At 33.2% G+C, this 25,903-nt stretch overlaps 1 protein-coding gene across 1 annotated transcript in view; it reads right to left on the bottom strand.

Moving 5' to 3' along the window:
- CDC73 (cell division cycle 73) overlaps positions 1-25,885 on the bottom strand; it is a 108,136-nt gene extending 82,251 nt beyond the window's left edge. Inside the window, exons 1-7 of the mRNA XM_058178096.1 lie at positions 25,447-25,885; positions 15,385-15,490; positions 12,083-12,152; positions 10,688-10,750; positions 10,544-10,596; positions 9,855-9,943; positions 8,108-8,324 (exon numbers count right to left, since the gene is read on the bottom strand). Of these exons, the coding sequence (XP_058034079.1) occupies positions 8,108-8,324; positions 9,855-9,943; positions 10,544-10,596; positions 10,688-10,750; positions 12,083-12,152; positions 15,385-15,490; positions 25,447-25,577 (729 nt within the window). The 5' untranslated portion in view covers positions 25,578-25,885. The remainder of the gene's footprint in view (positions 1-8,107; positions 8,325-9,854; positions 9,944-10,543; positions 10,597-10,687; positions 10,751-12,082; positions 12,153-15,384; positions 15,491-25,446) is intronic.
- Positions 25,886-25,903: the final 18 nt, after the last annotated feature.

The following is a 25,903-nucleotide window of genomic DNA, read 5'->3' as shown; positions in this document are numbered from 1 at the left end:
TTGCTTTTTTTTTTTTTTGCTTTCTTTTCTGCCTCTGAAACGTCTGAAACTCTGTTTCAGAAAAGGACTTTTTTTAATGCCTCTGAAAGCCTCTGAAACAGTTTCAGAAAAAAAAACAACCTCTGAAGCTCTGTTTAGGCGATTCTTTTCTGAAGCTCTGTTTGGGGGCTTTTTTTCTGAAGCTTTGTTTCTGATTCTTTTTTCAGCCGCTGAAACCTCCGTTTGAGAAACTGAGTGGGGCTACATTCGGAGAATAAGACGCACCCAGATTTTTACCCTCTTTTTTGGGGAAAAAAAGTGTGGCTTATACTCCAAAAAATATGGTATATAAACACATACACATACAGACACATACCTACCTACAATTGTATACTTCCCCGGTGTCATACCTATATACATAGATACACATGCATACCTTGTGGTGAAATAATTTTAAATGTAATTGAGAGTGAAGATGTTCTATTTTCAGCAATATAATCTAAGAAATGTCTTTCTAGCTAGAGACAGGAAACACCTTAATGAATGAAATAGAAAACATTTGAGACAGTGGCAGGACTGAAAATTAATAGAGAAAAGACTAAAATATTAGTAAAAAAATTAACTGAAAAACAAAAGAAAGAATTAGAAAAAGATTTGGGATTGCAAATTGAAAAAAAAGATTAAATATTTAAGAATTTGGCTTACCGTAAGGTGTTCTTCAATAAAAGATGATAATTATAAAAAACTGATACAACAAATGAAAAAAGATTTAGAGATTTGGGGAAAATTACAGTTATCATTACCAGGAAGGATAGTAGTGATTAAAATGAATATATTGCCAAATATATTGCCAATATCTATTCCAGACAGTCCCTATAAAATTGGAAAGGAGATTCTTTGAACAACTAAATAAAATAATTAAAAAAATATTTGGCTGGGTAAGAAAGCACGAATAAATATGAAAACGTTACAAGATAGTAGAAGCAGAGGTGGCTTTGGACTCCTAAAATGAGAACTTTATTATCAAGCTGCGGGGCTATTATGGATCAGAGATTGGATAAATTTAAGACAATAAAAGGGTTTAACAATTGAAGGACATGACCTACAAGCAGGCTGTCATGCCTTCCTATGAGATAAATGTAACAAGGCACATTCATATTTCTACCGACATCAAATAAGAGAAGTGTTGATAGGGACATGGGGAAAGGTTAAAAGGAAACATTATATGAAATTGCCAAACTGAGTTTCGCCAATGCAGGCAACGATTTATCCAAACACATTGGATAAAAAAAAGATGATAAGATATAAAGAATTATTAGATAGCCAGAGGAAGCTTAAATCAAATGAAGAATTAAAAGTACAGGGTATAATTATAGACTGGTGGCCATATCTACAGACACAGTCCAGATATAGAAAAGATATGGAAGAATATGGAATTCAAGGGGTACCTCAACAATTGGATAGAATATTGACAGGCAAAGAAGAAAAATTCATAACAAAAGCATATAAATATTTATTAGAGGTAGAACTGGAAGAAGAAATAATGAAAGGTCCAATGATAGCATGGGCACAAAACGTAAGCCGTAATATAAATTTAGAGGAATGGGAAAAAGTATGGAACAAAAACTGTAAATTAATTATTGGCTGCATATAAAGAAAATCAGTAAAAAAAAGATATGCCTTTCTGTTGAATTACTTCATCCAATGGTTTTCAACATTTTCTTCACCACAGACCCCCTTTAAATACCTTTTTTGGCTCCGGGCCACCAAGACTTAACTCAAGATTTGTGATGACATTGTGACCCCCAAGGGTCCACGGACTACAGGTTGAGAATTGACTAGACTGCATTTCTTATATTTACTGAAAATAGAACATGGGAGAAAGTCCTCTTCTGCATACACATCATATTTTCAACAAGGCTAAGACTGTTCCATTTGGGTCTTTCCTTCCTTTGAATAGAGTAAAATCTACTGTCAATCATTTAAAAAGTATGACAAGATGAAGTAGATTATCAATATGCAGTTCCATATTATAAAATTAGTTTAGTTTAAAAACATATATTCTATTCTTTTTTCCAAAACAAGAAAAAGGGTCCCAACTCAATATATATACAAACAGGTAAAAGGCAATAAAAAAGTAAGCCTCGAGAGCAAGTTAAAAACATGTAACATTTAAAGTGAGGGGAAAAAAAGTTCTTTTAACTATGCTGAAAGAGAAGCTGCATAAGTGAAATGCATTATTCCTTTTAGAAGAAGCTTAAAAATGACAAATTAGCATTTTATAAAAGGCACATATTTAACCAATTTACATCAACTCTCAATATGCACTTCTTCTTGAATGGCATATGTACACAACAGATGTCTTCCATTACTGTTAATTCTAAGTAATAATGAATGTATTCAGCAGCTGAGCTCCATAAAAACATTTGTAATATACTAAATGGCTCTATCTTATTCATTATCATTATGAAAACATTAAAAGCATAACAAGTAGATACATACTATAAGTTTATATAAACATCAGGGGATCTTATGTTTGGGAATCCTGACTATTTAGAAATTTGCATTGCTTGTATATATTATATGCTTAACTTTCAATTTTCCCCCTTCGTCAAAGTTAGGTAAATAGAAGTAAATTAATTATAGTCTGCTATGAACATATATGTAAGATTAAATGATTGATAAATATTTATGAGAACTTTTTTGATAACAGTAATATGAAAAAAAATAGAACTAATTTGTGTTGTCAAAATGTAAAGTTTCTTACTATGCTAAAAATTTGTTTCAACTTTTCAAAAAAGTAAACAAGAATCACAAATTGAACATCTTGCCCAGGTCAAACCATGAAGTAATTTCCAGTAGTTGGAATTAATAGCAGTGGCAGAGTAATGAGTAAGCACTGAATTATAAAGTTTACTGTAATACAAAAACTGTGTCATTAAACGGATTCCAAAGTAATAAGATACCATATTTTAAACCTCTCTGGGCTAATGGAGATACAAATGCTAACTGCATTTATCAAACACGGAATCATCCTAAGACAAGCCTTACTTTTCAGAAGCAGATTTTTTTTCTTCCCATTTAATTACATTTAAATTAATTTAGTGGCTACAATATTAACTGCATAAGGGACTATTCTAAACAAACAAACTTGCTCAAAAGGCTGCTCCTACTCTTAATCTAAATGTTGTTAATATATTGAACCATTTGTAATTCATTTATTTGTTTGTTTAAGGTTAATGTCAAACTGACTTAAAAAAATAAAAAAGTAGATCAAATGCATCCCGGAAAGCATACAAAACTTTCTAAAAATAAATGTTATCATGGCTTATCCACCATTCTGTCCCAAGAACTGGGAGAACAGCCAGGTTTTCAATGCCCTTCTGAACATCATCAGGAGGGGAGCAATATGACATTCTGAAGACAATGCTGCTCTAGAGAATTAATGCTAGGATCTATAAATGTTTGTCTTCCTGAGATTTAAACATTAGCGACTGGAGATTAACAATATTTTACAGAATTGAAGTTGTCAAAATGCCTTCTCAAAAAGTGGGATGGAAACTACTGGTTGCTAGCAAAGGGGAGAAATCATGAAAAACTACCCAGTGTAATTCTTACAATCTGTTATCTGTAGAATGTTCAGAGATGGGATATAATTCATTGAATTAATTCCCCAAGCAAACATTTCATTCTCAAAATCTAAAGGGCCTTTTAAAGTTTCAGAAACAGCTTGTAACATATTCTAAGTATCTGTGAGGAAGGGACAAAGGAAAAAAATACGCAAATTCCTTTCCGTGATATTTAACATTTTGGTATTCAAAATCTGAATGCTTCAAGAGTCTTTTATCAGTGCATGCTGTGCTTTCTAGTTGCAAAAATGATTTCTTGGACTGCTCCTGGAAATCACAGTATGACATGAGCTTCTAAATGACAACAGAGAGGCCAGCTTTAAATGTGAATCACTTCCACTGTTTTTTTACTTTCTCACAGAATGCTACTCTTTGAAATGCCTTCCTACTTTCAAGATGTGTATGTTATTGTCACCAAAGGAAAAACAGAAACTTCATGCTCACAGTATATCAACTATAACTCTTTTCATTTCAGCTATCACTTGCAAAGTAACAACCGAACTGAACTTTTACTTCAGTGACAACAACAATGCATTTCACAGGCTACATAAAATCAAAACTCTATAATTTTTAATTACGGATTTTGATTATGATAGTAAAAACTAATACAAAATAAACTCAAAAAAGCAAAGAAAACAGACTGAAAGAATAAAAAGTGGAAGCAAAAAAAGAAAGAAGAAAATAAATATATAAAGAAGTAAAGGAAAAAAGGAGGTTAAGAGACAGAGTAGGTATCATAAACATTGTAAAGGTTTAAGATACCATTGTATCCTAAACGTAAGGATTTTTTTAAAAAAATCTCCACAAATGGGCATCTTTCCCCACTTCAGTCAAAGGAAATAGTCTCCTACTCTACAACTGAACTGAACACTGGATTTGTAACAGTAACAGAGTTGGAAGGGACCTTGGAGGTCATCTAGTCCAATCCCCTGCTCACGCAGGATACCTGTACTAGGGATTCGAACTGCCAACCTTTCTGATTGACAAGCTCAGTGTCTTAGCCACTGAGCCACCTAGTCAGGCTAAAAGACTTTTTCAAGAGCACAAAGCAGCATATCATTTTATATCTACTAATTTTATTTAATTTCTAGCTATAGAATTGTTGAAATTAAACATTAGTCCATTCTATAACGAAAGCCTGATTTAAATTTTCTGGATGAAGAATTCTCTCTAATAAATTTCTCCAGGATTCCTGTTGTTATGAATATAGGATTTGACTGTGATACTTTGCACACAAAGTCCATGCCTTATTTAACATGCATTGTCACATTTAATGTACTATATTTTATATTTAAAAGTGCTCAATGTGAAATAAAAAATGAATTCCATCAGCACTGTACTTGAAACAATCAGGAAGACTCTGCACAGAAATTAATGTTCATATCCTTCTCATTTACTGTATATAATTAAGACTTGTTTTTAGTAACAGCAGAACTTTGTTTATCTGGTCAAAAGTGAGGCTAGCTGAATGTAATGGGGAAAATTTCTAGTAAATGTTCTTAAAGCCAGAAGCTTATTTTTAAAGCCACTTGAGTTCAAGTGATGGATTGAAAATATAATAATGGATTCCTTGAATTTCTAGTTGTTGTTAAGTAATTAATTCTTTTCACAAATGGCAATGAAAGTGGTAATTAAAAAATATCTTTCATTCAGAAAAATGCTTGGATACTCATTCCTTTCTATGAAGATAAGAGCAATTTAAAACATATTTTAATAGTATTAATTTATGTAAAAATTGTTAAGCAGTGATGAGAAATACAAAAGCATAGTACAGCTGGTAGAAGAGCTCTGATTTGCAAACATTAAAATTTTGTAGTTTGATCGTATGCATATTTATTCAAATGAATTTTGAGAATTAAATCCATGTACCTAAAACACAACCATTCTGAAAAGTAGACTAGAGCAGATTTTTGTTTATTAGTCTGTTTTTGTAATGTATTTTTTTTCCATCAAGGTAATCTAAGTCCTTCTAACTAACTTTGCAGAAGCAGACTGTAATACCTTTTCTCTGTATAGCAGACACTCCTATCTGAAGAGTACTACACAGCCCTGAAATACTGAGAACTCTAATCACAATCCCAATGAACAAACATCAGCTTCAATCAGTGTGCTTTCACTATTTCATAAATCAACTCGTATTTATAGTTAAATAACTGAAAGACAGCTACAAAAATCTGAACACGGGATAAAGGGCAGCAAAGACTTTAACTCATTGCTGCCATCTAGTAACTGACTGGATTTTTGCAGTTCAAATCTGATAGCTCTATTGAATGGTAAAAACGATTTAGATGAATTATTTTAAACTCCCTTTTTCTATGTATTTTAAAGGTAGTATTTTAAATCACCTTGATATACAAAAATTTAATGTAAATTGTTTGAAACTTAAACATATACAGAAATTTATAATCTGAATGAGTTGGCAGCAGGAACAGAGTTAGTATTTTAAAACTTTGGAATTACAATAATATTGCTGGTTGTATAACAATATATTGCTGGTTAAAGATCTTCACAAATATGTAACAAGGCTACCATCTAGTGGTCAGACAGAAAATAAATGTAAAAAAAAATGTTCTTTTATATTTCCTAGGGAGAAATATAAAAATTTTAGTATATCAACATTTTTAAGTAATATTTCCCAAATAAGCAGCAAAATGAATTAACTGCAAGGGCTTTTCAAGAAACAAAGCTAAACTAAGCAGTATTATAACATAATTTTTAAATTATCATTTGAAATATTCCCGTCTAAAAAAACATTTAAGAGTGCTTTAGAATTTTAGCTAAAACTACAGTAATCAAAGGTTCTCTTTAGAGAAACATGAAACTGAGCAGAGATTGTAACTTTCCATCACTACTCTACTACTGATAATACAGAAAAATTAAGGTGAACTTGCACGTAATTCAGAGAAGAATATGTGCCTTGTTCTAAACAAATGAGAGGAACTTAGAACTATAATAAAGTGGAAAATAGAGTCATTCTGAAACAAATATGAATAATGAATACAAGAAAAATCTTAGCACTAGGTTTTCAAATCTAATAGTTAGTGAGCATTAAGAAGCTCTCTTTTGTTCTCTTGGCGCTTGTCATGATATAATTTGACATAGATAATACTGCACTGCATTATTTCAAGAATAAACAATAAAATACACACACACCACATACATGTATGTTAGTAGGTGGATATATATATATATATATATATGCCCAAATGAAGCCAAATTTAATTCCATCCAGGATAGAACCCAACTATAATGTACAGATAATCCTCAATTTACAACACTTTGCTTAGCAACCATTCGAATGTATGACAGGACCACAAAAAAGGCTACTTCTTGGGCACTTAGCTACTTCTTGGGCATTCAGCATTTACAGCTGTTTGCAGGTTCCCACAGTCATACAACTACAATTTATGATGTTTTTGTTGGACAGCCAACAAACTTCCAAATTCTGGCAAAATATGCCCCCTAGCGAAACCATGGTATTTGCTTAATTACAGTGGTGTTTGCTTGTGACCTATTGCATTTACTTAATAACACAACCACTGCAAAAAAATTTTTTTTTAAATTAAGTTGCAGTCAGGTCGTGACCCAATTTATGTCTTTCATGACTTATGGCTGAAATTGTGTCTAATTATGGTCATTGAGACTGCCTATATATTTCTCAAAAAGATATATAAAAACTGCAATATTACAAGTTGACTACCGTAATCATAAACTTTGTTCATGGCCTATTGTTAAAAAAAGGTAGCCAATATTTACATTGCTTAGTAATTAAAGGATTTCAGGGTAGGTAATTGGTAATAGGTAGACAATCCTGCAGCTAGATGTGAAATATAGTTAAGTCTCAATGGGAAATGGGAGTTTGACAAATATATTTCTGAAAATCAGCATTTTAAACTCAGTGACTAAATAATAAAATCTAACAAGGACCACACTTCCTCCACAAATGTAAAGTATCACTAATATAATTACAGTGGATTGCCTTAGTGAAGTTTCTTTAGTAAAAAACTTCAAGTTCTAAAGAAAAGTTACTAGCATATTCCCAAATTAATAACATTATAACAGATAACATTATAAAAATAAAGTGATTTTAAGCCATTATTAATTTTCATTCACAAGGTAATAATAGATATCTTTAAACAGGATGCAAATTTAATCTAGTATGATCCAAAGATAAACCACATGGACTATTGTTTATTTTTCTAGCATCCATTAAAATATGAAAAATACGAATTCCAATTCCTAGACAGTATACATGCAATTTAATCATATATCAAATTAGATTCTGAGTATTTTTCAGAAACTAAAAACTTTATTTTCATCCAGTTTTGTAATCCAGAGCTATAGTAATTTTCAACATGGAGCTTTAATATTTCTTAGTTTTATTTATTATATATTATTTTGCATAAACTTTCTCTCATACATTAACGTGCATTGTGTTCCTCCTAAACAGTGAGGAAACAGCATCTACTTGATATCAGAATATAATAAACCAATATTACCTTGCCTGTGCTCTGTAAAATGGTAGTTCTTGTCCTCCATACTCTTTCCCTGCTGACAATATCTCTAGTAACATCAACTTCGGCATCAACAAAACTTCTCTGTTTAAGAGCAGTTATATCATCATCTAAATCAGTCTTAATTGTGGCCCTTTTCTTGGCCATAATTTTGGCTTTGATAGCTGCGATTTTTTCCACAGACATGGCTTCAGATAAGGATCTAGAAAAAAATGGTTAGAAATTGGAGCAGTTAGAAAATGGCATTGGCAGTTCAATCATGCTACTAAACAAATACTTCTTGGTAAACTATTAACCACCAAGTTTTATAATAGAATTTCAATTCTATCAGTAGGCAATTCGAAAGATAAAGCTGCAAAAAAGCTGTCTTTCTTCCTGAGATCACCCTTTAAATAATTTTATTCATGAATATTGTGAAGAAATTGTATTGTACTGTATTGTAAATAAGTATTGTGAAGAAAACATAACTAAGAAAGTGAAATAGAAGGGTATTTTATGATTGTTACCTCAATTCCATTATTAAGTCTAAAGATGTAACTATTCAGCACCCCATTCCTGCTGTTGCTCAGTGAGAACAGAAGTGGAAACCAGAAATTTTGTGATTGTTTTCAAGTGATGCAAAAAGCCTGATTTAGCTAATCTTTTTATAATAATGAGAAAATATTCTAATATTAGGTAAAACAAGTTAAACAGACATTCAGCAGTATTCTCCTACGCTTAGAAATTTCTTTGGAATATAGTCAGTATCTGTACTTCATTCAGTTTCCTAAGGATTGTAATTACTTTGGGGCTGTTGATCCAGGATTTGAAATAATTGTTTAAACCACTGGCAAATTGCAATTTGTAAAGTATATGGCTCATTCCTACTACTTTATTCAACTAGATTCACACTGAACAGCCAATATAAAAAATGTCAGGGTACTCTTTTAAATGAAAAATACCTTTTTATCAGGACATCTGTTAGTGTTATTTCTAATTGCATATTCTAAAATGATATAAATTATCATTTTTTAAGTTATTTTCTACCGTTACCATAATCCCAAAGTATGCTCAATTTTAACAATTTGCCATTTTTGCAAGGACAAATTTGAGAAAAATCTAGTAGTCATGCTATTGTAATACTGCATTTTTCGCACTATAACTCCCCCCCGCCCCCCAAAAAAGGGGCTAGAAATGTCTGTGTCTTATACAGTGAATATTGTGGCAGGAAAGGGGGGGTTGGTGTGGTGGCATTCGCTACCGCCTCCTGTCACCACTGCCACCGTTCACCGTCGTTGGGGAACACTGGAGCCTTCGCTGCTGAGAAGCTGATCAGCAGTTGGATCAGCCTCCCGGAATATCACCGATCAGCTGTTCTAAGCAGTGGGGACTGCTGCCATCAACAACAACGGTGACAGGCGATCCCTGCAGCCTAGAACAGCTGATCGGCAGTATTCTGGGAGGCCAATCCAACCGCCAATCAGCTGCTCGGCAGCAAAGGCTCCGGAGAGGAACCCTGACAAGCCACATGCTGGGGCTGTGATAACGTACTGAAGCTGACCAGGCCATTTGCTGTTTGCTGCAAGGACGCTAGTCAGATGAATACTGGATGGATGCTGGGAGGCAGAGACAATTTTTTTTCTTGTTTTTCTCCTCTAAAGCTAATGTGCGTCTTATGGTCCAGTGCGTTTTACAGTGCAAAAAATATGGTAATTCTTAAATTATAAAATAGCACAAATAAAGCAAAACTTGCCTGATCTGTTCAGTCTGCACAATGCCTTCCTTGTGTCCTTCCAGCCGAGCTGCCAACCGTTCTTTGTCAAGCCGCACACACTCTTCATCCTTATAAAGAGAGTATTGCTCATAAGATCATCTTTATTGCTTACTAGAATAACTAAGAGTCAACGAACTTGAAACTGGACATTTAAATTAAAGACTATCCACAGGATAATCTTCCTAATTACTTTTTAATAGCCAGTATTATCAATGTTTATATGAACTATTTACAAATAAAAATCAAGTTAAATTTCAATTGTTCAATCTACCCAGAAAAAGTTCAGAAAGCCTCTTAGAAAATATTGATCTCACACTGTGCAATTGAACCAAGTAGGAATTACAGTACTGGCAGTACTAGTTCGGTGGCTCTAATCATTTTTCATTGATCAACAGAGCTAATATATCCACACCGAGTGTCAAACTGAAGAAAAAATAAATAAACACTGTATTACAGAAAAATTCAATGAAACTAATTCTAGTCCTTTAATCAAACACTGAATTTCAAGCATTGATATTTACAGTTCTTAAATTGTAGTTCAAAAGGGATGAGTTGCCTTCATATTTACATACATACCCTACGGAAGGTAACAATGGAAGAAACAAATCTGAAATAATTTGAACAAGCTTCATCTTATTCCATAAAAACCTTGCATGAAACCAATTTACCTCTATTCTTGGTTTCTTAGCTTCTGCTAATATTTCATCAGCTGCTCTTTTAACTGCAAGAAAAAGAGAAAATAATAAGCATTAAAGAGCAGCTTTTTAAAAAATTCCACTAATAAAATATTTAATTATTAAACTAAACCGTACCTTGAGTAGACCGCTGAAGACCTATTTCCAATGGTGCACTTCTATCTATACTTGACGATGTTGCTAAAAATTTATAAGCACAGAAAAAAATGAATAAATATTTTTAGAATGTTCAAAATGAAAACAGACAGGTGAATAGAAAAAATGAAGCAGTAACCAGGCCATATTGAAGTATTAAAACATGAATTCTCTACATGATAAGCAGGGTTGTTTATGTGCCTATGGAAGCATTCCTTACTATCCAAGTTAATCACAACACAATGTTCATGCTTGATTGTTCCAACAATTCATGTTTGATGTTTCCAACATCTAGCAGAATATCTCCATTAGGCTTTTTCAAATACTGAACAAGACTGAAGGTACTGTGAGACTACTTCCATGACAGAGAACTGACTTTAAGCATTTTTCTAATATCAGTAGAACTGTCTTGGTACCCGCCTGCAAAGCTCCATTTCCACTTCACAGTTTAAAAAAAAATAAAAATGAAAACAACGGGAAATCTAGCACATAACATAGAATGTGTCCACATTAAATATAATTGTTAGTTACCAAAAGAAACACTTCTGAGTGACACAAAGTTCCTACTGTTATGTTTTAAAACTAAATAATAAAAAATAATAAGAAACAGCAATCCAATGTTCTGTCTGATAATGTCCTCAGTAAAATGATAGGGGGATCAAAGTTCTAATCTACCATCAGTCACAGAAACTTCCTCAGTGCCTCTGAATCAGTCATTTTCTCTTAACTCAACCTACCTAGAAGACTGTTCTTATGATGAAAACAGGAGAAAACACTACAGGTGACACCTTTAAGTTTTTGTACAAAACATAGGATATAAATCAATCTAATTCATTTAACTCCTAGTAAATGTGCCTTTTTTGACCTGACATGCCAATATAATGAATGCCCTACACTGGAAACTCCCGAGTAAAAACTAATTCTAATACTTGATTGACCAAAACGTACCTATAGCAAGAAAGTAAATAGTTCATCACTAATATGTGATGCTGACTGGAGATGGGTAAGAGGAAAATAATTTTTTCTTTTTTTCCTGAAACTTTGCATTTTATTACTGGCTTTTTCATACTGAACGTTTCCAGTAGTTTCTTCTTTGGGTTTTAAATCAGGCCCTCAGAAACATTCAGTGAAAGAGAAAAGAACTATTCAGAACTTGTTTTTCTTTTTTAACACCAGTTAGTTGTATATTTGACACCAGATTCAAATAGTCTTATCTAATCAAGTAACACTTGATTTGGTATTTTAATTTCTGACAAAGAGACTAAAATTATTCTGCCTTTTAATATAAGAGAAAATATTTTCTTACTTATGAGTTCATATGAGGTCATATTTTTAGGAATAATACTAAAATAATAAGCAGTTATGTTTTTGACTCACATGTTTCTCCATTAAGATATGCAAGGAGATCTTTTCTGTCAGGTCTTCTTACTACTGGAATGTTTTCAGTCTGAAAGGAATAAATAATTGGCTCAATTCAGTAATGTAAAAGTCCCAAAATTGGTATTTTGCTATGAATCCTCTTAACATACTTAAACCTTACCTAGCCTTTCAAACCTACTAATATAGCAAAGCAAAAATACAATGCTCATATCTTTAAAAACATATTAGTAATATTAGTAAAATATGATCATATTTTGCCAGCAGAACAAGCTGAATGTAATCACATTCATCAAACAATTTGCTGACACTAGTGCTTAGAGTATTTCTGTATTGTTTAGGTAAAACATTACAATATTTCATTTTAAAATGTATTTCAAGGATACTAGACAAAAGAAGTATTTCACAAATTTCTTCTGCTATTTTAGCAAAGGTATATTCCCCCCCACCAATGTAAGGTTTGTAAATGAGCTTAAATCACTGCCAGTCATGGTTTGAACTAGGTGACCATATGGTAGAGCTACTATTCAACTGATGCAGAAAAATAGAGCAGTTTCAATAAAAACTATGAGAACCTTGTGCTGAGGAACTACCTCTATGTGCTGAGGTAGTTGTAGAACAGTCTCTTTCAAATGCAATTGGCATGTTAAACTTGTGCATGCTGGCAGAAATTTCTGGTGATTGCCCATTTCTGAGAATTATAGTGAATGAAGGCTTGAGGATGCTGTTTCTCATAGCAGCAGCAGCTATTTTATGGAAAAGTCTACTAATAAAAATCAGATTGGTCCCCATCTTGTTCTTCCTAAAAACCGAATTATTTCAGAGGGCCTACAGTAAGTGACGACGGCTAGTTTGATTGCTTTTATGATTGTGATTTATGGTCTTAGAATAAAAAACAATTCAGTTCTTACCATGAACATTTCGTGTGCTGCTTGTAATTACTATAAAAGGTTTAGTTAAATATTGGTTTATTTGAGTGTTCAATACAATTATTTTAAGAAACTTTAAATACCAAATATTCATTTAAATTAGAGAGAGGGTGTTCTTTGCATGGAAAAAAGTTGCCAGTCATTTTTTTTACACTTATTTGAAATATTTTTGTCACTTTTTAATCCATTGTGTTATTGCCCTCCCCCTTTTTATTAAGCTTATAATGTTTGTATAATAAAGGTATTTGTAAAAATATTGTTTTGGCTAATGAAGCTTGAGGAAGTATTACATAACACAATGTTGTGGTTTGGCATCTATAGCTTGAATAATAATGAGTTGCAGGTAGTACTTGTCTTACAATCAGTTGCTTTAGCAATCATTCAAAGTTGTAATAGATCATCCAAAAGCTACTTATGGCCTGGTTTGAAGTTACAACTGTTGCAGTGTCTCCATGGTCATTCATCCTTATGACCATAGTATAAGAAATGCTTCAACCCCCCAGCCCCATGTACCCACATCACACCCTGCTGGCTCCCCACAGGCCTTGAAAATAAGATAAAAATAGTTAAGGAATTGGTTTAAGAAATACTCACTTTTACCCCTAATCTCACTTTTAGGTAGTTATTTGAAAAATTATATTTTCTTTTTTCTTTCTAAATTATCATTACTTGGATAGGAAATATATTTTTATTAAATTTATATATCGAGAACAACTAGGAAGCAATATAGCAACAAAGGTGTGAATGTAGTATCATTATCTGATTTGTCTTTTAGCGTATGCTGTATTAATTTGCTTCATTTTTTATTCTTTTAAACTTCCTGTTTGGTTTTTATCAGACATAAGTTAAAATAAATATTTTCATGATTTCCAAAACTGGACACTGGATGGGACTCAAGATTATACATAGAGACCACAAGATGGTGCAAAACACTATGACAATAAAAATACTGAAGACTTCTGAAGAATGGAATCAGAAAGTAGTGCAATATTAGTAACGTTTGCTACCATGATAGACTACATCCAAAAGATGTTATTGAAGAATTGACAGATGTAGAAGAAATGTTATCTGACAAGATAGAAATGTTATTGAAAGTAGATTTTACAACTGACAGGCCAGGAGAATGATTTAGAAAAAGGATGTTTCACTAGATCTCAACAAGAAACTGGTTGAGGTTTTAAAATTTAAAAGGGAAATATAAATGACAAACCAAGAGAATAACCTGGATAGTTTTTCCTACTGGATTTACAAAAGAAGCTTATTAATATCTTGAAGAACTCTGCCGAGGTGGCACTGTGGTTAGAGTGCAGTACTGCAGGCTATTTCAGCTGACTGCTAGCTGAAGCAAATCTCACAGCCTCAAGGTTGACTCAACCTTCCATCCTTCTGAGGTGGGTAATATGCTGATTCTGTAAACTGTTTAGAGAGGGCTGTAAAGCACTATGAAGCGGTATATAAGTCTAAGTGCTATTGCTAATATGACAAAGAAGAAATCAAATCAAATCTTGAAATATTTGATTGAATTAAGGATTAAGACTGTTAGAAATATATGGAAGGAATATGAAGTTGGTCTATCATCAAATTAAAATTAACATATTGCAATAGGCAACATAAATAAAAACTAATTTTAATGACATGCTAAAATACGTATCAACCTTTAAATTCAGCCATAAGCAGGAAGTTCTTTGTCTTCTGCCAAGGCTGCAAATTTAGTTAGAATATTCCATTCAAATGAGTTTAATGTGATTTTCTTCCATGTAAACAGGCCTGGGACATTGTAATTAGATTTAATATGCTCAAGAAAAAAACACAAATGAGCTAACAAAGAATAAAAGTATCAAAATTGTGAATTCTTTTCTATATTTTAATGATGTTGAAACAATCTGTTTTATTTCTTTTATATATGCATTTGAGAGACAAGTCATCTTGGGCAGGAGTATTTATTAAGCAGTATATATTTTCAAAGCTGGCCCTAATCTTTTATATGTAATTAAAATAAATTTGAAGATTATTTATATCAATAAAGATGTACTAAAATGTGCAATATAGTTTCAATTACATTTTTGTATGCTTTTAAACTGCATGTGACAGGTAGCTGCCTCTCTGGTCAGAAGATTGAGTTACAGTTATTACTGTACTCCTGTCTTTAGAGTCCAGAAGAATAAAAAAAAATTAACTGAAACAATTTCTAAACATATAATCATGAAATGGTTTTATACAAATTGGTTCAATAAAAAGAATGTATTATATGGCCATGATTTGTGATAGCTCAATTCCTTAGCACAGAAGGTCATATTCAGATATTCAATGAATAACTGGGGAAATTGAAAACATCATTAAAGAAAAATTCAAGCTCTCAAGAAATTTACTTACTGCCGCACGACGGACATAAACAGGATGTGAAAGATGTACATTATTCAACAGGAACAAAATTGAATCCAATGTATAGTACTCCCTTGGCTGGCCTTCTTTTCCTGTCCTATAGAGTAAAATGAAAATTGGTTTAGAAAACTGCTATAAAAGGAAAATATACCATCTACGTTTCTGACCATAAAAAACAAGAAACATGAACTAATAAATGACTATCTCTACCAGTCCATATTTTTTTTCCTTCAGTTCAAAAATGAAGGAGAATAATCCCTACGAATTCACTCAAAGGATAAATATATTTTTTTGCAATTTCTTTTTTTCTTTTCAATAAACACAAGGACTCTTCCAAAATTCATTCAGGGCCTTAGGAATGCCTCTTCTTTATTGGATAAAATGCCTCTTCTTTATTGGATAAAATGGCTAATTACAGTTCAAATATCTAGGGGTTTGCAATCCTTCAATTTGGGAGCCAAAGCTGGCTTTCTTGAAGAAAGATAACTTAGTGTTCACTTTAAATATCAATAAAATATAAATCAGATTTCAATTATTATTATTAAATGAATTTGCCTCCTACCTTGCGGTTCTAGGCAGCTCAATATTACTATTTTTGTAGTAAGCTACATGCCTCCATTGTTACTATATTGCATACAGAATACTTACATTATCATATTCCTAGTATCCTGCTGCATTAAAATATTATTCCCAATTAGATTTGAAAAATGTCCCTGAAAAATAGGTTCAAAAATTGCTTACCATTTTACAGCTAAGTAATAAAACAGATTAATATAATGAAAGCAGGTATCTATAAATATTGACTAGATCTGTGCCTTGATGAGACAACTCTCCAAAAGTTGTTTAGGAACTCAAACACCTTTGTTCAAATGAATTTGATTGGCAATCAACTTATTAGATATGGATTATGAATAAAAATCTACTGTCTTTCTGGACATAATGATTCAGGGAAGTCCTCTATAAAATTACACACTACAGCCGTAATTGTAAACCCGTGGCATGTGTGCCAGAGGTGGCATGCAGAGCCCTCTCTGCGGCCACGCGCGCTGTCGCCAGCTGCTCTTCTGGTTTCTGATGCATGCATGTGCACCAGCCAGTGGATCTTTGTATGTGCTGGGGCCCCAGAAACCCAAAGACCAGGTGGCTAGCGTACACATAGACACCGGCTAGTTGGTCTGAGTTTCTGGGGCTCCAGAACACGCATGCACAGTTTGGATACTTGGTGCCGAAAAGGTTCGCTATCACTGTACTACAGTATTTGACACATGACAATTGATGCCAGCACACAAGACTCCTAATCAAAGTTACTAGCAATTCTTAAGAGCAAAAGTACATACTATAAAAATCTTATAAATCTTGACATACAAGTTACATTCTGCACTCTCTATTGTTTTATGGACAGATTTATTTATTTATTTTAGCTTTACTTTTCAATTGAATCTTTCAGTTATTTGTTTTTGTAGACTTTTTTCATTTTTTTCTTGGAACTTGCTATGGAAAGACACATACATTTTACAAACAAATAAACTCTAATATTTCAGCTATCCTTTAAAAATAGAAATACATTATTCAGATAACAGATAACAATATTCAAAGCCTTAATGACTGGTCATTACATGGTTCATTCTCATGAAACATACCCAGGGAACCAAACAAAAACCATTGGTTCTTATCCAGCTTCATCCATAAATTTTCCTGAATGACTCTGGGCTTCAATCAAAAAATGGGGTTCAAAAAATGGGGATTTTTATATGGGGAAACACTGAAGATGGGAATGCTATGATATTGCAAATGAAAGAAATGATTAGATGTAAAAATATATATACTAGGAAATAAGAACTAAAATACGAAAGTTAAAAACACCATTCCACTATAAAATAATTTTTAAAACAATAGAACATCTTAGAAAAATTCCCCACAAAATGCTCAAGTATTTTATAAACACCTTATATTGGATATGGTTAAAAAAATTTTTATAAACTGAGCAACAGAAGGGTATTGTTGATTTGTCAATATATCAGAATCTGTTTGAAAAAGTTTCTATTTAGGTCACAATTGCTTATTTTCAGAATTACAGTAATAGCTGAAATATTAAAAACAAAGGGGCATGTTTTATTTTGACATTTTCATAGGAATTAACTAGTGAAATATTTCTAATGTAGCATCTGTCAGCAGAATGAATATTTTGCTTGCCACTAATGTGGATATTTGAAGGAGTATCGTAGTAGATGAGAAAGGAGGAGAGAAAAGCAAAAAGGAAGTATTGTAGGAAAACAACATATTCTTTTCTAAGATTACATTAATTTTTTAAAAAACTAATTCAGTATACATATATGCCAACTCAATTCTAGTGATTTATTTGTATATCTTCATAATATATGGCAACATAAATATATCATTTAAAAATATGATTTTAGCTCATAACGATATTAATAAAGATCAATCCATTATTATATTAACCAGGTTTATTTTCCCAGAAAGAAGGATTTTTAGCATTGTATAGTGTACAAGGATGAAATAGACTAAAACGGACACTTGTTGTTGTTTATTTTTTCCGCTTTACTAGCTCTTCTACACTTTCTCCCCAAAGAGATAATGATAACCAGGATTCTAGAGGTATACGCTTCAGAAAGGGGTAAAAATGTGGAGGAAACATTTCAAGGAAAATTTAAAGGTAATGGAAGTATTAAGCATCTCCCTACTTCTGCAATTTTCTACCAGCTTTTTTTTATAGTTATCTACTAGAAAATGTTGACCTGCATGCATTGAGTGAATCTAAGCTGCATAAAATATTCTTCTAAAAGTTAAAAATACTGAAAATATCACACTTTAAATTCATTGAGTAACATGAACTATTGTAGTAATGAATGTTATGTGGTAGCAATAAGTTTAATTAATTTACTTTTTTTGTTCTTTACAGCCTAGTCAATTTTACAAATTCAAAGTAAACAAATTTGCCATGATTCAACAAAACTGCATAAATAACAAAAAGAATGCTGTATGCATAATTAATATTTTCTATTACATTTTTCAATATTGTGTGTTAACTTTTCAGATTAACTTTTCAAATATCAACAGAAAACTGTTTGCACTCTAAGGATCCAGTGAAACTTTTAATGCAAATTGGTTCTTTGCAGAATATACAGAAGATTTAAAGAAATCTGATTTTTTTAAAAACTAACATATAGGTTTTTCTTAAAAACATTTCAAATATAATTAATAAATTTACATTTATTACATTAATTTAAAAGAGTTTACATTTGCTAAAACAAAATAAAAAAACTGTATGAAAGAATATCAGCGCTATTCTGTTATTCTGTAGTGTAAAACACTAGATTTTTAAATTATTTCAAAATAATACAATGAGAATAAAGTATTATGAGTTACCAATTAAGGAACAAAAATATGTAAAGCAACCAATTGTTTCTGCTCAATCTACAGCACGGGTGTCAAACTCACGGCATCACATTGCCGTCATATGACGTTTCACAATGTTTTTTTCCCTTCATAGAGCTGGGGTGGGCGTGGCCTGTATGTGACACATCCGGCCTGCGGGCCAGTTTGATACCCCTGGTCTACAGTAATCCTTATTTACTGACTATTCAAATTTATAACAGCACTGAATGAGTAAGCTTGACTGGTCCTCCTAATTACAGCTATTGCAGTGTCCCTGCAACCATACGATTGTGGTTTGCGTGCTTGGCAGCTGGCTGACATTAATGACAGTTGAAGCATCCTGTGGGTTACATGATTGCCATTTGGAACCTTCATTGCCAGCTTCCGTCAAGCAAAGTCAATTAGGAAGGCAGAAGAAATTTGCAAATGGCAATAATATGACGTCATGCCTTACAACTGTGCAGGATTTGCCTAACAATAAAATTAAAACTTTTGCAGCTCCTGTCAAAAATCAGTGGAAATATGTGATGTTATACTTTATAGCCAAGTCACTTAGTAATGGAGCTGCCATTCCCAATCACCATTGTTGATTGAGAAGTATCTTTAGAGCAGGCAACCCGTGTTCCTGGTCCATCAAACAATGCCATCTTGCTGGATCTAGGAGTTGTGCATTCTCTCTGATCCTTTCTGCCCCATGGAAAAGCATTTGTCTGGAAATCCAGATGGCTTCAATTCTATTCATCTTTTGCAAGGCTTTGAAGGATGTTTTTCCAGGGATTTGGCCCAGGCAGTTAGGTAAACTCTCCTATTGATATGGTATTTTTGATTGGGAGATTACTTTTTTTAAAAAAAAAAATGGGTATCATGGGCTGTGTCTAGATGCTATAATTGCTGTTTTAATCCCTATATACCACTCAGAATCACTACTGTGTGATTGGCAGCCCAATGAATTATTTAAATAAAGAAACAAGGAGCAAAGTCTTCTCTAATTTTGGTTCCGAGAAAACACTGAATATATTTAAAGCAATCATCAGGAGAAAGGGATATAAGGCTTTTTCAAAGTTAACTTCAAAGTGAAAACAAAGCAGAAAATTATCTTAATTCATTGTGGATACAGTCTAACCTTCCATCAGTTTCAAAAATCATACCATTTCAAGGGGTTTTTTTGGGGGGTACACATAGGATTGAAAAAAATAACATTTTTGCCTTGGATGTGCTGAGTTTGGATTTTTGAGTGTTATATTAAACTTAAAATTTTGTCCATGCTTGAGTATATTATAGATATCTGAAAGATTTGGTACTACCAAATAAGCTTTTAAATTGCACTAAGATTCTTAATTATTATTGTGAGTTTTTAAATTTAAAGCAAATTTAAAACTTGAACAAGAAGATTTTTTTCTAAGTTCATTTTTGAATCATTAAGAAAAATGTGAAAATCCTATTAAATTTAGAGAGCATTTTTAAAACTCCATGTAAATTATTAAAATCATTCAAAAAAACCTTTATCTTTTACCCCCATTGGTGGATGAACTAATTAATTTCAAGAGAAATCTGGAGCATTAGATTGTATGTCCAGTCTAAAATTCATAATGAACATGGAACACTTGGTCTCTGGGGCAATTTAGGCTTAAAGAAAACCGCACAAAGCAATCTTTATTCCTTACTGCCATGTGTTATTTACTCATTTACTGTATATTTTTCAGAATAAGACATATATTACACAAGATGGAATTAAAAGACATATTACATTGGACAATTTTTAAAATCAAGTCTTACTTTACTAAATCAGTTCTTCACTCACAGCTATTTATTTGTTTACTTATGTTCCCTTTGCTTTTATTGGGGTATGCCTAGGCCAAGAAAGGAAAAAACTGCAAAAGAAATCAAGTGATATTGTCCAGAATATCAATTTCTTTACTCATATTCAAGTCACAACCATATGTCAATATTTTAAGAACACAATAGATTAAAAATATAAGCTATTTATAGTGGCTTTTTCACACGAAGCACCAATTCATAATTTATTAAATTGAACTGACTGAAATAACATGTTAAGACTAAACCATCATTTATGATCAGCAATACTAAAGCTAAGCCAAATTTTTATTTTGGGGGGGAGAGAGAGACTACAACTTGTGATGTAGGCTTACAAATATTGGTTATAAAAATCAAATAATCATGTGATTGATTTATGATTAGTATCCGATTCATCAGAATATAATCTGCAGCATCAGTAGGAAAAGTGGTTGAAGTCATTCTATTTTGAGATTTATTAACATACATGAAAAAAATAAGTCTAAGAATACTTCAGCCTTCAGCCAAATTTTATCTGGCAAATCCATTTCCAAATGGAATCCACACCAAATCTAATCTAATCTAATCTAATCTAATCTAATCTAATCTAATCTAATCTAATCTCTTCAACTAGCACAGAAACAAATTCAACAAACTTTTTCTTTATCTATGGCTTTAGCATACATTAATGACTGCTTAACTATTTACAGGAGGGGGGGGACCAAGGTTTAACTATAAATTTATAATCTATAAAAGTTTTATTTTTCCTCAGAACTATTAGCAAGATTGTCTATAAACATCTGAGTGGACATTCAATTAAAACAGCAACTTCTGCTGAAAAGTTACTTTCTGGGTTACATCAATAACTCCTACTGTATCCAACACTGGATCACTTCAAGATTAACTTCAAGAAAAAGCTTGTGGTTTTGTTTTTGTATGTTTTTCAATTTTCACATTTGATTGTTTTAAAAAGTGCAAATAGAATTTTTAAAATAATATAATTACATTTTCAAATATAAGTACAGGTTCAAAATCTAAATGTATATTTGGTTGTGTCAACATTTTATTGGCTAAACTTAAATTCTTCTAAATTTACAATGACTTAAATTATATTCATTTCAAATGATTCAAGTTCAGCTAAATAATTAATTAAGCACAAGCAAAGAATTTCTCTTCAAAACATTAAAATAGCTGCATATTTAGGAAAGCTTACAGCTTCAAACACTGTCCCCGGTTATCTGAGTGTTTATATACATGTGTAGTTTACTCTTCAATGGCAGTTCCAGCAGAAATGTTGTCTGTACATGCATACACACAGGCAACTGAAACCATGTTCGAAGCTGCCATATAAATAAAGCCGATGGTCTCCCATTAGATGTGCTTAGTCTAATTAAAAAAAAAAATTACTGGATGTTCTCAAGTTTAACATTATCTGACATAGAAAAAAAAATCAATGTTTTACATTTCCTACCAAGTTATTTGACAGAGAAATAAAAAAAAAATATTTAAAGTGAGTCTTGGAATGCAAACTTAAGAAAAATACTACATAAAAGAAAAAATGTTTGAGAAAGGGTACTGAGTATTTAAGAATCTTTTAATCTTATCTTTTAATTAATCTAAATAACCTACAGTTTTCAGAGCATACAGAAAAAAACAAATATTTTCTTTCACTATAAGCGAGTTGTTTTGTAAGTGGAAAAGCAGCACATATGACAAAAATATAATCAATGATTGTAATAAAAATAAAATGAACACAAGTCCAATTATAATAAATCCATTACTTATTATGAAAGCTCATCAATTAATACAGCTATCTCTCCCATTACCTTAAGAACACAAGGGATTTAAAATGCATTGAAACATGCTGCAGATACCAAATGGTAAAATGCCAGAGTGAACGCTGAAGATATTTCAATTCAATTCATGACTTGCTCAGTCATTAATGCATTATGCTGCCTAGGTTCAAACTTCGTATCCCAGACTAACTGTTGCAAGGTTTTTTAAAATGTTTCATTTTTTTTAAGAAAAGACAAGTAACAGATAAATTTGCTAATATAAGGAGCAGCAGCCATATTTTGGTCAATCTCAAAGAGACCAGAGATATAGGAAGTATTATTGTAACTATATTACAAGTGTAAAGGACTATGAGTTAACAGAAACTTCTAGTGAGTTAACAGCAAAGTCAAGACTTTCTTCTAAATCTCCTAAATGCAATATCTATTAGAGGAGATAATGAGACTTTATATCTAGTTATCTAGAACAAAAATGACAGTGAAAAGGCAAGTTTGAACATAAGAACTGTAAAAACATAATTTTTCTGGAACTATCCAAGAAAAAAATGTGGGTGTCAAGTGCAGGGATTTATTAAAGGAGAATAAACCAATTATAAGTAAGCTGACTTAATTTTTCATATATGTGTACAAATTAGTACCCTGAGATCCGAGCAACGTAAAGCTCATAGATACCACAAAAAAGTTATTTTTAACACAAAAAGGGTGATTACTCATTGACTATATTTCTATAGAGAAGATATTCACTATATAAAAACATATTATTTGTTTTAAATTTAAAGTAAAAGGACTAAAATTAAATTGTTATTGACAGAGTTTCCTCAACTATTGCTTTTATGTATTGCTTCTAACTCAGAATAAGTAGTTATGTTAAAGAAATTAAACATTTATTTTATTTTATTTATTTTGTCGAGTACATATTAGATAATATATATAATTATAAGCATGAATTGAATAAAGTGAATACAATTAAAGGAAACATTAGGGCAGGGACGGTAGGCACGCTGGTGCTCTTATGCACGAACATCATAATTAAACATCATGCTTATTGGCAGAATTCACGATCTAAAGAACAGAAAGTGTAGTTGTCAAGCCCAGGAACACAGGTCAATTAATGCTGTGAAAAATATAACAGATCACAAAGATAAATTCATAAAGGGAAGGTATTTGAGAATACAGAAAAAAAGACAATGTCTGTATGAGATACACACATTATAGACCAGGAGCTCCCTGCAGTCATGTAAATCAGAAACATGTATACTAATATGGAGATGCCTGGATCATCCTATATAAACTGAAGTCTTTATAAAGTTTTAAGGCGTTGCCATGAATTCTTGAAAAATTCCTGTCTGAAGGTTCCTGACTCTTTCTGGATACCTTTGTATAACTCCTTTGGATTTAAAGAATTAGATATGTATTTTTAGGCTTTTTCAACTTTGGGATTCCTAATTTTATAATTAGTTACTTATAATGTTCTACTTTCAACATTAAATCACAAAAGAAATTGAAGGTATAATAGAGGCAAGATATTAAATTCCCAGAGCTTACTGAAAGCAAATCATGAAACAGATGCATGTAAAAGTTTGTAAAGCACTCAAGTATACAACTGCTGTCCTTTTAAGAAAAATATGTAATATGTTCTAAAGATCACCTGTTTTAGAACTACTAGATTTTTAAAAAAGATGGAAATTTCTAGAAATCACAACCCTGCTGAGATACACCAAAGAAAAATAGTTAAATCTTCTAAAAAGAAAAAAAAAGTATAATACCTTGCTCTTACATACTATTACACAGTCTCAGAGAAGCCTGGTTGACTATCAGCAAAAGAGACAGATAAGCTTTAACTGAATCTATTAAACCTTTACAAATTGTCAATAATGTTCAAATTATGAAAACAAAGAGTAATGTCAAGTTTACTGGTAAATTACCTTTCCAATAATAGCCAGCAGAAAAGTTGTATTAAACCAAAGTGATGTTTCCTTCTACAAACAGTACCACATGAAGTTCTTAACGGCCAGATGGCACAGTCCTTATAAAATGAATATAACATTCAGATTACCCCAATTGTTTCTTATCCAGATCACTTCTTAAAAGTTGTATCAACAAAAAAAAATTAAAAAAATATATGGCGGTTTGTATTCCACCATATAGTCTGCTCTTTCAAAGGTTCCATAAAAGTAATGGGGGCTTAAAAAGAAACAGACATCAGTTGCTGTTGTTTTTTCCCCCAGACCCTCAAGGGAGTGGTAGGGAAGGGATAGCCATTACTATCACAATGCACACAGAAAGAAACCTACAAGAACCCCAATTTACCCACAATGGCAAGCAACATGTTCTTTCAAGCTCTGAACTCTTGCATCTTTACATTCTGCTAGGGACACAAAACTCTCAGGTAGTCAAGAATATACAAACTCCTGCCCCAAGTTGACTAGATTTACTTCCAAAAGTAAATGGGCACCCCACAACGCAGGATGCTAACTTTTACCTGCTCTCACGTCTTTCCACGGACCCAAGAGACTATTTACATCCTAAGGCTCTGACACCTTAACAACACCAAGCAAATCACGTTGTCTTTTGACCAGACTTCATAGTTTCACCCCCACCCTCACCCCACCCTCCACACACACCCCCACGTGTCTCCCAAGCACTCTGCACGAAGGTTGTTGCAACTCCACATCCCGTTTCGGGGAACTACTTCCTACCTAGTTAACCTGGAGGCAAGCAGATGCCGGCCACGTTCGCCTTTAGAAAGAGACGCCCCCCCCCCAGCTCCCATAAAGGCACCAAAAGAAAGTCAAGCGGCATCACTGTTAAGCTATTGGTCCCAAACGCCACCTCCGACGTCCTGAGCCCGAGGCGACACAGCGTTAATCACGGCTGGGCAAACTCAAGCGTCCCCGGACGGCTTGGGAGCAGCTCGCTGTCCCCTCAAGGGGGGGGAGGAAGCTTCGGCTGAGCTAGGATAAAGCTTCTCGGCCGGATCCTGCAGGAGGACATCGCTGCTCGGTCCCTTCCCATTCGGAGCCTCCCAGCCACCCAAACACACACCGGGCGAAGCTTTTGGCCGACTTACCCCCAGATGACATAGTTGGTCTTGACGTTCTTGGGCCAGGAGAACTCGCCGAAGATCACTTCGTCGCCTTTCACCACGATCTCCTTCTTCTGCGTGTTGTACTGGCGCAGCACGCTCAGGACGTCCGCCATCGCCTCAGCCTGCTTGGCTCGCTGGCCTCGAGACCCCGGAGACCCGCCCGCGCTCCAGTGACTTCCCTCGCGCCGCCTCCTGGTGCTGCGCCTTTCCCCTCCTCTCGCTCTTTCGCCCCGACAGCTTGCGTTGCCTCGCCGCCTGACTTGTCAGGCAACGCAAACCGACCGCCCGACTAACCGAACGAACGACGGATCAACCACCTCAAGCCGCCGCTGCCGCCGCCGATATCGCACGCGCAGAAGCAAGAATAGTCGGAAGGACCCTACCAGTCCGCCTACGTCTGCGCCTGCGCTCAGATGGAGAGAGAGAGGAAGGGGGAAAA

The sequence above is a fragment of the Ahaetulla prasina genome, chromosome 3 (assembly GCF_028640845.1).
Source record: "Ahaetulla prasina isolate Xishuangbanna chromosome 3, ASM2864084v1, whole genome shotgun sequence".
Taxonomy (NCBI): domain Eukaryota; kingdom Metazoa; phylum Chordata; class Lepidosauria; order Squamata; family Colubridae; genus Ahaetulla; species Ahaetulla prasina.
Note: the sequence above shows the minus strand (reverse complement) of the source record. Positions and strands in the feature narration are given on the sequence as shown.